The 12565-nt window shown below is 39.7% G+C and overlaps 1 protein-coding gene across 1 annotated transcript; it reads right to left on the bottom strand.

The window, feature by feature from the left end:
- Nucleotides 1-569: 569 nt before the first annotated feature.
- Nucleotides 570-12255, bottom strand: LOC121943490 (cdc42 effector protein 3). Its single transcript, XM_088079288.1, has 2 exons — nucleotides 12097-12255; nucleotides 570-4891 (listed from the first exon to the last, which is right to left on the bottom strand). Exon 2 carries the CDS (start codon nucleotides 4405-4407, stop codon nucleotides 3496-3498), a length of 912 nt encoding a protein of 303 aa, XP_087935414.1. The 5' UTR covers nucleotides 4408-4891; nucleotides 12097-12255; the 3' UTR covers nucleotides 570-3495.
- Nucleotides 12256-12565: the final 310 nt, after the last annotated feature.

Here is a 12565-nt window from a genome sequence, read left to right as displayed (position 1 = left end):
CCATTTGTTCCTAGTATCCCTTAAAAGTCATATTCTATCTATCGATCTATCTATCTATCTATCTATCAAAACTGAGCAAGGTTAACATAACTTTTTGACTACTATGTATGGATCTAAATAAGTGGCAGAACTAAAAAATAGTCATCCTTAACATCTGGTTTGTTCTCGTTTCAGTATGATGAAGACAGTTAGAGAGCAATAAGATACAAAATAGGATTTAGGCTAAGGAGTCACAGTTTTATAGTCATTCTATTATCTTGAATTCCTTGAAATAGTGTATATATCTGCTGTAAACTAGAAAAAATCAACCCCTGGGCCCCCTTAGGTTTTCGCTGAGTCCAGAATGGTTAGGTCTGGCTCCACCCCTGCAAGTGTACCAAAAAATTTACAGTTCTCAAGTAAATGTAATTAGTTACATTCAAACACTGCTCTTGACAAATACTACATAAAGGCAGTGGTACAAACCAACAGTTTTTAAAAGAAAGAAACAAACTATTGATTTATCTCTTATTATCAAGAACAATTATGTCTGTTTTTATGTTAATGTGTGAAGAATTGTCCATGAAATCTGTCTTTTTATAGGAACGTTTATTCTTTCATTTACAGTGATATATATACACAGCATAAATGACATTTCATTGATAGGCTACTGTGATAATGCAGACAGTGAATGTTAGATTGGGCGGACAGTGAGTCACAACATGGAGGAAAAGTGTTTTTAAAATACCAATATGTGAAAAAATGATCTAAAAAGCAGCACATTTATGACACATTTAGCATTTTGTTAAACTACAAGAATTAGCTTCTTCAGATTCCCTCTGATCCAAAGAAAGATGCTGAAATGTTGGTGCAGCACTCCAGATCATTTTAAAGGAGCAGTGTGTAGGATTTAGTGGCATGTAGTGGTAAAGACTGCACATTGCAATTAGCCGAAACTTCTCCCGGTTATGATTCCCTCAGTGTTCTTTGTTCAGGTTTTAACCAGGAGCCAGGAAAATCTGCGTTTTTCCAACACCGTTTGGCTTGTTTACTTGGCATCTGCTAATGTGTTCTCAGCTTTTTCTCTGATAACCTTAAGATCCAAACGTTCAGGAGGTTTTTACCAGCGCCGAATTATCTGCAAAGGTGACTTCCTCTCAAAAACAAATGGACAAGGTGATTTAAACCAGTAAAAATCTTTTTTTAAAAAAGCAGTTTCACATTAACAATCTGTGTTTTACCAAAGCTGTTTGGCATAGAGGGGCTGCTGACTACAGTGGCTAATGCTAAAATATTAATGTCTCTATCTAGAGCCAGAGTTCGGTTTGTTCGTTCTGGGCTACTGTAGAAACATGGCAGTGCAACATAGTGATCTCCGTGGACGAGAACCTGCTCCCTGTGTAGAAATAAACATCTCATTTCAAGGTTTCCAAAACATGCTGATCCTTATTTTTGGGTGATTATACACTAAAGAAAACATACTTTATACATTATATTCAATTTCTGTCAATAGATCGCCCCAAATCCTACACACTGAGCCTTTAACTTGCATCTTCATCTTTTACAGAAGGAGAGTAAAATCAGAAAGTATTCACATTTTATCTGTTATCGAAGCATTACAGTAAACCAGTGAAGTCATTAATATTCTGAAACATTTCAAGCAGCCAAGATGAAATAGGACAGAATATGACCTTGAGAAATAAAACTATTAATGTTTACAGTCCAGTTTGACTGGGCAGGTGTTATGTGAATCTCTGAAGCTGTAAGATATTATTTATTAGCAGCTGTGGTTTACACAGTGGATCAGTGAGTCCTGTTGCTCCTGAATTTTGTTCACAGCTGCTGATTTCTCCCAGAGTCCAGTTCAACACATTTATATCTGACTCAGCTGTGTTAACCATTAACAAGAAGAAAATTCTCAGCATAAATCAGATTAAGAGACAAAGCTGATATTTAGTCCAAAGAAAAGGGGAATGTGTTCGTGATAACATAGTGACGTGTTTGTGAGGTTTAGCTTTGATTAAAGGCTCCTCAGGACCAGCCTGTTGCCTTCGCTGTCGTCATGTCCTCCAGCAACGTCCCAACATGCCCAGCTGCTTATCACCTTAAAGGGATAGTTCAGACTTTTTGAAATGAGGTTGTATGAGGTGTTTATCACAGAGTGTAGAGGACGGTAAGCACACCCCCAATTTGGAGAAAGAGGCTGGAGTCTGACATGGAAGTGAAGCAATCTACTGCTGTGGAGGGGGCAGCAACAAAACTATTTTAACTGTCTAAAAAAGCAATATCAGTTTAAGAATACACTGTATTGGGAGTATTTTTACTTTACCTTAATGTCAGACTGCGATTTCTAACTAGAAAATAAATCTATTATATTGCTTTCTTCAAAGCCAGACTCCATTGTGAAAAACAGTGATTTAACAAAGCTGAACACAGGAGCTGCTGGTCTACTGCCTCAATCAGCTGGTTTGTTTGCATTGTTGTGTGACTTTGGTGTTTAAAATGGTTAGTTCATTTTCACCAACGTCACACAATAACACAAACTAACTAAGTAATTGAAGCAGCAGTAGACCAGCAGCTCCTGTGTTCAGCAAGCTAAAATTCGTTTTTCTCAGTGGAGTCTGGTGGCTTTGACGAGAGCATAAATGGGAAACTGAAGGTGTTCATGGCCTCCCAGTTGAAATGGACTGTCTGAACGAAAGGTAAAGCACCGAAAAAACTCTCACCATGGTGTACATTTAACCCTTTGAAACCTGGACTGACATCAGTTTTCTTGTGCTGTGTTCATGCCTTTTACATACATATCAGCCTCTGAAACTTAAGCAACTTAAGTTTGATTTCTTAAAAAAAAAAAACATGGCTAAAAAGGCAATGTCCCGCAAATAAGGAAGAGGTGACAAGAATAAAAAAGCTTTTAAGGAGAGAGAAAGAGAGATTATTAGAAGTTAATAGTAATGAAAAAGTACGGAAAATGTCTAGAAAAATATATTTATAACTATAATAATAATAATAATAATTATTATTATTATTATTATTATTATTATTATTATTATTATTGTAACAATTGTATCTATATACTAATATTGTTTTTTTTTTTGGTACATTACTGGTAATGTTCTTGTAACTCAAGACTTGGAGCCTCTTTCTGTATTTTTGAAAGAAATCTAGCTCAGATTTCAAAGGGTTAAACTGATGGTGGAACTTTTTTTTAGGTGGCTAAAATACGTTTGGTTGCTGACCCCGTCCACAGCAGTACATTTCTTCCATGTCGGACTCCCACCTGCTTTCTCCAAACTGGGGGTGTACATACCACCATCTACTGTATGTAATACTCTGACTGACTGGATAGGTACCTCATACAACCCCCACCATACATCCCTTTAAATCTGTCAACGACCTTTAAACTCAGCTGTCAGGTCTTTGCCCTCCATCCTGTGCTCCTTTAGTTTATTTACTTTATTAAGTCTTATAGATTTATTAAATCATGTATAAAAAAATATCCACATGAATGCGTCTTCACAGCTCACAACGGTTGTCCTCCGTTTTGTAGCGGTCCATGATACTCAGGACGTCTTCCATGATAGAAGGACCCAGATCCAGGTCTAATCCCACCATAGAGTCTGACCGCGACACGCCGGATGAGACCATGAGGCTGGTCGGGTGGAAGGCGGTGCAGGGCGACTCGCTGCGCTCACTCCTCAGATCCTCGTTGCTCAGACCAGCGTCAGAGTCCAGACTGAGGCCCCGGCGAACATCCAGGGGCCCGCAGGTTTCTGACATGGAGTCCTCAGAGGAGACCTCTGAGAAGGAGCCAGACGAGGGGACAAGCCTGCGGATGGCGGGGGAGAGGGAGATGTCACGGCACGGCTCTGACGCCAAACGGCCCACCATGCCGTTCTCAAACAGCTGGCTGTGCCCGTCTGCGTGATTGTTGGCCTGCTTCTGGCTTGAGTCTGCAGGCTGCCGGTGGGGGTGGAAGTGGTTTTGCTGGGAGGGCAGACTGGGAGGGGAGGGGTCGTCCAGGTGGAGGCGTGGGGGTTTGGGTGGCGCCTGTTCGTGGGCGATGAACACCGGCATGGAGATGGTGGTTTTCAGCAGGCCGTCGGCGGTGTGCTGGTAGTGGTAACCGTTGTAAGCATAGTTGTGTGCGTCCTGTCTCGAGGTGTAGGTGTCCTCCAGCCGTCTCTCCACGCTGTGAGATCGCCCGTCCTGCGTCCGACTCAGAGCTGGCAGCATGTCCATCTTACCCTGCAGGAAACCAACGTCTCCGAACATGTCGCCCTCTCCCTCAGGCCCAACGTGGGCGCTGTGGCGTACGTCGCCTAACGGTGGGCTGATCATGTCACCGGAGAGGATGTCACGAAGCCGCAGCCTCTTTCCCTTCTTTGGAGTTGTCGTTTTTAAGTACATCGGTGTCTTTGCTGGCATTTTGGTACTGGCAGGTCGACGTGAGATGATTCAGAGAAAACTTTCTATATGAGACGGTGTTTAACACCAGCAGGAGAAGTGAAGCTGAATGTAAACGAACAGCTCATAAAACAAAAATATTTCTGGCTGTTTCCACTCCCAACTGAGAGATCCAGGCTGTGTTGCTCCTCCGACTGAGTTTACAAGTATTTAGGTCGGTCAGTGTAGCGATAGCAACCCCGGGGTTGTGCCTCAAGCTGTCATGTGACGGGGGGAGAGGAGGAGGAAGGCCTTGACCTCAGATCTGCTCTCTGCGTCTGTCTCTCATACACAGAAAAGCCATATCCAAGCAAACACCAGGTCCTCTTCAAAACACCAACTCTCTTTATCCGTCCTCAGACTGAGGGGATGAAGGGATGAAGGATATGATCTTCGGCCGGATCGCTGTCTGCCGTCGGGTCGGCCTTCAGAAACTTCAGGAATGTGACATCAAAATGCTGGAGATCTGTGAGGAGAAATGAGAGAGAAAACAGGGTCAGAAAGATGAAGAGAGAGGGAGGAAAGGGGAGATAGATGGGGTGAAGGGAGGAGGCAGCAGCCGGGGGAGAGAGGAATGAAGGCGGGAGAAGATTTACAAGCGTCTTTTCAGTGAGGACATATGATGGAAAACACTCAGAGAATCCCAAGTGTTTGCTAAGAGGGGTCTGCCTGCCCCGTAATTGTGTGAAAATGTGTGACTTAAGGTCTTGAGGCTGCTCTTACAGCGAGTCACTCCATGAATCAGTGCAGAAAATTGGTCACGCATTCCCCGAGGACCCCTCAGCTTAGTTAGTGGAAACACAAATTACAGCATGGAAACTGTTGGTTTTGAAAAGCTTTTGGCTTCTGCAGCAACTTGCCTGTCTCTTTTCCAGAGACAAACACTGTGAATTATGGGACGACAGTCCGGTCTCGCCTGAGGGGCTCTGTGATCTTTTGATCCCGTCACCATCCCAAATATTCCTTTGGCAGTTGACTCGTTTAACATAAAGAAGAGCTTTGTTTTATGTTAAGAGGTTTTGTCACAAATTTTGAAGAATGTAATGCTCGCCGTCACAAAAAGATAGTCCACTTGAAATGATGACAAAAAAAATCAAGTACAATTAGTGTCTTTTTGTGGCTTAAGGAAGCTTCTTAACGTAAAAAAAATATTTTATATACTTTTAGAAACTTTCTGAATGAGTATAAAGTTTCTACAAAGTGACTTGGAATAGAAAACATAGTTATTAAAGGTCCAGTATTTGGGATTTAGGGGGATATATTGGCAGAATGAAATATAATATAATAAGTATGTTTTCTATAGTGCATAATTACCTGAAAATAAGAATATGTATTTAACACACTCAGTACACAGGAGATGTTTCAGTCAATACATTTTCACAGAAAATGTACAGTTTCTGCTCATTAGATGCATATATTCTTTTTCAAAATAAATGTACAAAATAAACTTACAACACCTCATATTTAGGTTTATTTCCCCATGCAATAAAATCTGGTTAGGATTAAAGAAAAACATCATGGTTTGGCTTAATGTTCATATGGGAAGCAGGCTTCCGGATGAAAGTCCAGGGTTTGTTGTATCAATCCACAGACCCTCCCGCCTGCCCTATAAGGACTTCCCTGCTCCTTGTATGACATATGCTATAGTAAGAAGCCCCTCCTCAATGAGCCAAACAACTTTGGAAAAACACAGACTTTTAACATTAAACCGCTTTTATTCAGTGTTTTTACCCGTTTAAATCACCTGGTCCATTTGTCTGGGAGAGGAAGAGAGCTCTGCAGATAAATCAGCTCCTGGTTAAAAAAAACAAACAAACTCCTGAACCATGAACACTGAAGGAATCCTAACCGGGAGTTGGCACACCAGAGAAGTTTCAGTTGGTTACAATCTGCAAGGTTTTTTATTCACATCCACTAGATGCCACTAAATCCCCCTAAATCTTACACACTGAAGCTTTAATTATCAACATAGTTTTGTTTTTTTTAAATTCTTATAAAACTTTCAGATCTTGTAACTCGAATTACGTCGGAATGTTTTGCAAATCAACGTATCCTCCATGTTTGCTCACTACAGTTTAAAAATAAAAGAAGCAGAGCTTTAAAAATCAGTGTGTAATGCTGTTTATCTTGTGACCGCATGACTTTGGGTTCACAGGCTCTCTGAGTGTTTACCGAGGAATGTGTTTACTGCTGGATGGATCCTTAAAGTATAAAACTATAAAACTCCTGTTGTTGTGTTCTGGGACAAACTTTTAGTTGATATCACTGTTTTTTTGCAGCTCCTTCACAGGGAGCTCTTTAGAAACCAAACACAACACAAACTGTCAGCGACCCAGAGCTATGTTTTACTTTAGGTGGAGTCTTTTCTCCTTGCAGCATGTACAGCTCAACAGAATATCACGTGTAGCCCCTGAATGACGCCCCAAGAGGACCTACTCTCACCACCAGCTATCAGGTTTTCTGTGTATGTTCCTAAAATGTGACTCCAGGACACAAGCTGAAATAATGTAACTTCAGTTCAGTTTTTCATGCTGCAAAGTTTATATCGGAAGTGGGACTAATTGAGTATTAGTCTAATTTGCATGGAATAAAAGCAACACTGTTACATAAAAAGACCAGAAAACTCATGACTGAAATAATCCTGTTTTTCATAGCAGCAATGATTACATAAAAGCAGATATTCGTACTATCCAGAAAGTGGAAGAATTATTTAAAAAAAACAATCAGGGAAAGAAGATTAAATGTTGTAATGACTGTTTTAACAGACGATGGGGTTTTCACTCACCAAAAACTCAGTGCACAGTAACTACAAATACTGAAGTAATGACTATACAGTTTTTGTTTATATGTCATGACTTCTTATGTTTTTAGCCAAACTGACTTTTTAGTGGACAAGGAACTTTTTTTTTGTTTTGTTAAATTTCTAGATGAGCAACAATACTGGTAATAATTACACATAAGTTCAGAAGGCATTCAGGCGATATTTGAAGTTTAGAACTGAGCCAGTTGTGGCAGAAAAGTCAAATTTTCTCTAGGTTACATAAAAACTTTTGTTTTTAGCAGTATTTCAATGCCTGTAGCTCGACATTAGGTTAGGACCTGCTTAGTTTGAGATCTACAGCTGTATGTGCAGGAACACAACACCACAGAGATTGCTACTCCACAGACGCTGGCTCCACTCTGAACCCGTTTCATTTGAGGGTAGAAGAAGGTACAAGGAAGATTTATTAGTAGAATTCGTCCTTGATTCTGCTACATCTTATGAGTTGAAGGATGAGTTGATCAAAATCACCAGCTACTATAAAAATTCCACGGTCTGCTGCATGCAGTCCAAACCCTACACAACTTTTCCCGATGTTGATAAGTGCTTCTCTATCATAGAAAAGCTGTATGGCCCCTTCAGCAGCCACAAGGGCCATGGTGTTGAAAAAATAGAAAAATATAACAAAAAAGTAGCAAGAACTTGAGGAGCTATTGACTGCCACATCTACATGTGCTGCTGTCGTCATAGATAACCAATGAGGTCACCAGCGCAAGATTGCAGTGGCCTTATCCAAGATATTTTGGCTTCATTTTTGTTGTACAGCGGAAGGAAGCGTAAACGACGAAAAATGGGAGTCCACAAACCAACGGATAACGTCATGGTGGCTATGTCCACTTCTTTCAAACAGTCTGCGCTGTAGACTATTTCTTTTTCTTAATCATAAAGGCAGGTGGCCGAGGGGAACCTTACTTTAATTGATTTATGTACCGATGGAAAGTTAATCTATAACAATGCAGTGTATTTTATAAAGTGAAATCCTAATCTGCAAAGTAACTATTCTTCACACTGTGCCCTTCCACTGACTCTCTCTCTCTTTCCCTCCAACAATCCAAAGACATCTATCGACCACAAATCAGACAGAAAACTCGAGAACATCTGAACACAGATATATTAGACATAAACAGTTCAGGCTAATTTAAGCTACAGAGAATTATTAACTTGTCAGCCTTCATTTTAACACAAAGAAAAATCGACTGCAGAAGAAGTGGAACAAACGAATCAAACAACTGTCAACAAACTCTAATGAAGGGAGGACGTCCACTGTAGGCTCCATTAAAGGCCATGAAAAACAACCAGACGACAAAACCACAACCACAAATACACAATAAAGTAAAACCAGTTAAAAACTGAAGGGTGGAGTGAGTCCTGCTGAGCTGTCCAAGAGACCGTTTTTGTTCTTTTAAAGGAATAGTTCATCCAAATAAGGAAAATAGAGTCATAATTCTGTGTGTGTTGAAACAACATGCAGTTTTAACCAAAAGTTTGGCCCTGAACCTGATGTTACATCTCTTATCAAGAAGCCAAAGACTGTGAAATGCAATTTTTCCCGCAGCTACTGATGTTAAAAAAAAAAAAAAAAAAAACCTGTTTGATTTCAGAGAAGTATAAAGCTCCTTCTTGTCAAAAGAAACATTCCAGGTGATCAAATCCAGTGAAAAAAAGCAGTTTCACTTTAAAAATAAGTGTTTTCTCTGATGCGGCTCACCTCATCATAGAGGAGCCGCTCACTATGGTTGCCGACACAAAAGACGAATGTCACTGTCTATAGCTAGTGTCTGATTTTTCCATTCTGAGCTACTGTAGAAATATGGCGATCTTTGTGGATGAGGACCCGCTTACTATGTAGATACGTAGAACAACTTATTCTGAGGTAAAGAAAACAACGATTTGTATTTTCAGGTTTTTCATGTACTAGAGAAAACATACTTAATATATTATATTCAACTTCTGCTGATATAGCCTACTAAATCCTACACACTGGACCTTTAATAACATGCAATCAGACATCAACATGCACCCAACATATGTGTAAATACAGCATCACTACAAGCTTTCCAGGGTCAGTGCACGACAGGAAAGTTTGTTTGTCCTACAGTTCAGCCATTAAGGTTCCCAGCCAGGTCTAATCTGTCTTTCAATCACACACACACACACACGTTTGTAATCTGCACGATACTCCCTTTAGTGCCACCCTGAACATTAACCCTTTGAAACCTGGGCAAACTGGCTTCATTTCTTACAAACGCATGGAAAAGGGCAATGAGCAACTTATAAGGAAATGAGCCAAAAAAATAGAAAAAAAATCTAAAAAAAACCCCCAAACAAATAAACAGTAAAATTAAAAGAAAAGGAAAACAACAACAAAGACACAAGAAAATAACCTGAAAAGGGGGGCTTTAAAAAAATAATTCTGTTAAATTATTTAAAATATATATTTATGATAGTTATAAATGTAGGTTGTTGTTTTGTTTTTGTAAATTTTTCCCATCTTTTTAAATAATTTTGCAAAGCTACTTATTTCTTGCAGTATGCAAAACAGTCCTTTCCAAGTTGTTCATTACGTTTGTCCCTCTATGTTTTCAAAAGAAAGCAAACCTATTTGCTCAAATTATGAAGGTTTAAGCATTTGTGAAGGCATCTAAATGCGACAGGAGAAAAGTGATGTTGTATCAGGTTTCAAAGGGTTAATCCAAAGATAACTGACACTTTAAACAACTCTGAGTCCTTTGAAGAAATGAGGATCAAACAAAATGTCCTCACTTTCCATAAAATCCAGCATACTGCACTATAAAATCTGACAAGCTGATTTCACTTTTAGAAAAAAAGTTTACTTAAAATTGAATTATATATTTATTAAATTTTGTGAAGTTGTTGCAACTTGAACATATGATATTTAATCAAATCTTTCCAAGTTTAAGCAACTTCTGTAAACGATGTAATTTTCAAAAAAATGGAAAGCAGGCAATTAGCAACTTAAAAAAAAACAGAAAATTAACAAGATATTAGTAAAAAGTTACAAGAAAGTCACGCAAAATTAGTCAAACATAAAAGAAAAAGAAAAGACAAAACAGGAAATAATCTGAAAAAATGGTAAAATAAAAGAATAATTTCTGATAATTATATAGTTGTTGATTTTGTTGTTGTTGTTTTTTCATTAGTTATTTGAAAATTGTTTAATGATTCTCTTTTTTAGCTAATTTCATGGTAATTTCCATGGCACCTTTTACTTTTTTTTTCAATTTGCAAGACATTGCTTGCGAAGTTGCTTATTATCTTTTTGTCTCGTGTTTTTACAGTGTGCTTCCTTAAACACTGACAGCCATAACGGTGAAACAGTTCAGACAGCATGTTGGTGTTTCTCTCCTCCTGCCTTCACCTTTTTTTTCTGGGACGCAGCTGATGAAGCAGTCAGCCACAGAGTAGCTGATCTGACATCTGTTTCTGCTCTCAGGCCCTATTTGCTGCCTGTGTCCTCTGCAGCAGGGGGGACATTCAGTGAGACACCACCAGTGAGCCCTGTCATCTTCTAGGACAAACCCTCAGCGAACACGCGGCTCTCTCGCTGTTATGCTCCGCAGCCGTGCGCCATGCGTAACTGCGCACAGCAGGCGATTGTTGACAAAAAGCGCCTTTTGATTGTCTGCTAATCCGTTTGTTTTTACCCAAAAAGTAAAGCTGATTTCATCTCTCATCTAGTCAATCCACACTGTATTAGACCATGTGTCACCACACCGTTTACTATCAGTAAAACTACGAATAACTACATAATAAAAACGGAGCGAGGCAACACGTTTAGTCAAGATGACTCATCTCCCACAGGGCGTTGTTAAAAATGTTTTCTGCTAACACCTCTCTCTCCATTTCTTCAGTAGAATATATTAACCTGAAATGAAAAACAAAACAAAGAGTACAAACACTTCCATAAAAGAGTCCCAGAATAAACTCCCTCCCTGTCGTTTCCTCCGTTATGTAACGGCAGCCTGTGAGCTCATCTCTGTCCTCCTGAAGGCTCTCTCCGGGTGACTGATCGGTACAAGTGGAACAAATCTGTTTCTTTCGAGTCTAATCCAGTCACAGATTTATTTCCAATTAGGCTGATAGACACGAATGCTGCTGATTGGCTGGGATCAAATGTTGGACCTCTCATTCTACAACATTGCAAACTGTGTGGCACTAAAATACAATCAAATCTAAATGTCCAAGAGGAGCTCTTACAGTGTGTCAGATGGCAGCAGGACTCTGGCTGCTGTGACCTCCTGTGTTTGCTAACACGGACGACTTTATTCTTGAGATCTACAGGTACTCTGAGTCACTGGGCGCGTTTTAAAATTGTGTAATATTTCACCTCATCACTTATTTCCCACGGGAACAGGTCTGCCTGCTTCTGTAACACCGACTTCTTAGGGAATTATTTCATCATAACCTAAACTGCCCATGAGAGCCTAAACTATACCGTTACTGGTGGCTAAAACAGATTATACTTGAATAATATTAGTATTAATATAATATTAATATTAATATCAACAATAATAATAACAACATATTTCTAAAATGTGGAGTGAAGTCAAGTAAAATATGTATATTTAGATCATTCTCTCCGCTATATAACAAACTGCGCACGTTGACCGCAAAGAGAGTGTCACGCGCAGTGAAGGCTATTATGTGAATGTATAACATGTTACCCCAGTTAGTGTTCCCCCTTTTTTGTCATCCACATAATAGAAACACAAGGTCTATTCAACAGGCAGCCCATAGTAAAGGCAGCGACCGACCACTGACCACGTTAAACCCATGCAAAAAAGTACCACCACCCAAAAAATTCCATAAATAAACTGTTGTTTTTTTACCTTCAGACAGAGACGTCGCTCCGTTTTTCTTGTGTGAATAAAATCTGGAGTTATTTTGTAAAATCCACCGACACAGAGCTGAGCTCCGGGGCAGGTAAACCTCTTACTGGAGAGTATTAGTGTCTCTGGAGCGCTCTGGACGGAGAAAGTAAAGAGCCGCTTCTCACACACACAAGGAGCGACGTCAGAGCAGCCGGCGCGACTACTGACTACATCCGGTGAGGAATTTCAAATTAAGATCCACATCTAAGACATTCTCTGCTTTGGGGGTGGGACATCTTGATACAGGTGGGTGGGGGAGTTGCCACTTGAAATATTATGAAACTTAATGTGTTAACCTTTACTGAAAAAGTGAGTCTTGTGGCCTACATTTGGAGAAACGTATTAAATTGCCTTTAGGTAACATTTAAATCTATGAATAAAACTTGTTTTTCTTGCATGCCTCCACGAAAAACATTCAACACACTAA

The sequence above is a fragment of the Plectropomus leopardus genome, chromosome 6, assembly GCF_026936395.1.
Source record: "Plectropomus leopardus strain MGB_pleo_1.0 chromosome 6, ASM2693639v1, whole genome shotgun sequence".
Classification (NCBI taxonomy): Eukaryota; Metazoa; Chordata; class Actinopteri; order Perciformes; family Serranidae; genus Plectropomus; species Plectropomus leopardus.
Note: the sequence above shows the minus strand (reverse complement) of the source record. Positions and strands in the feature narration are given on the sequence as shown.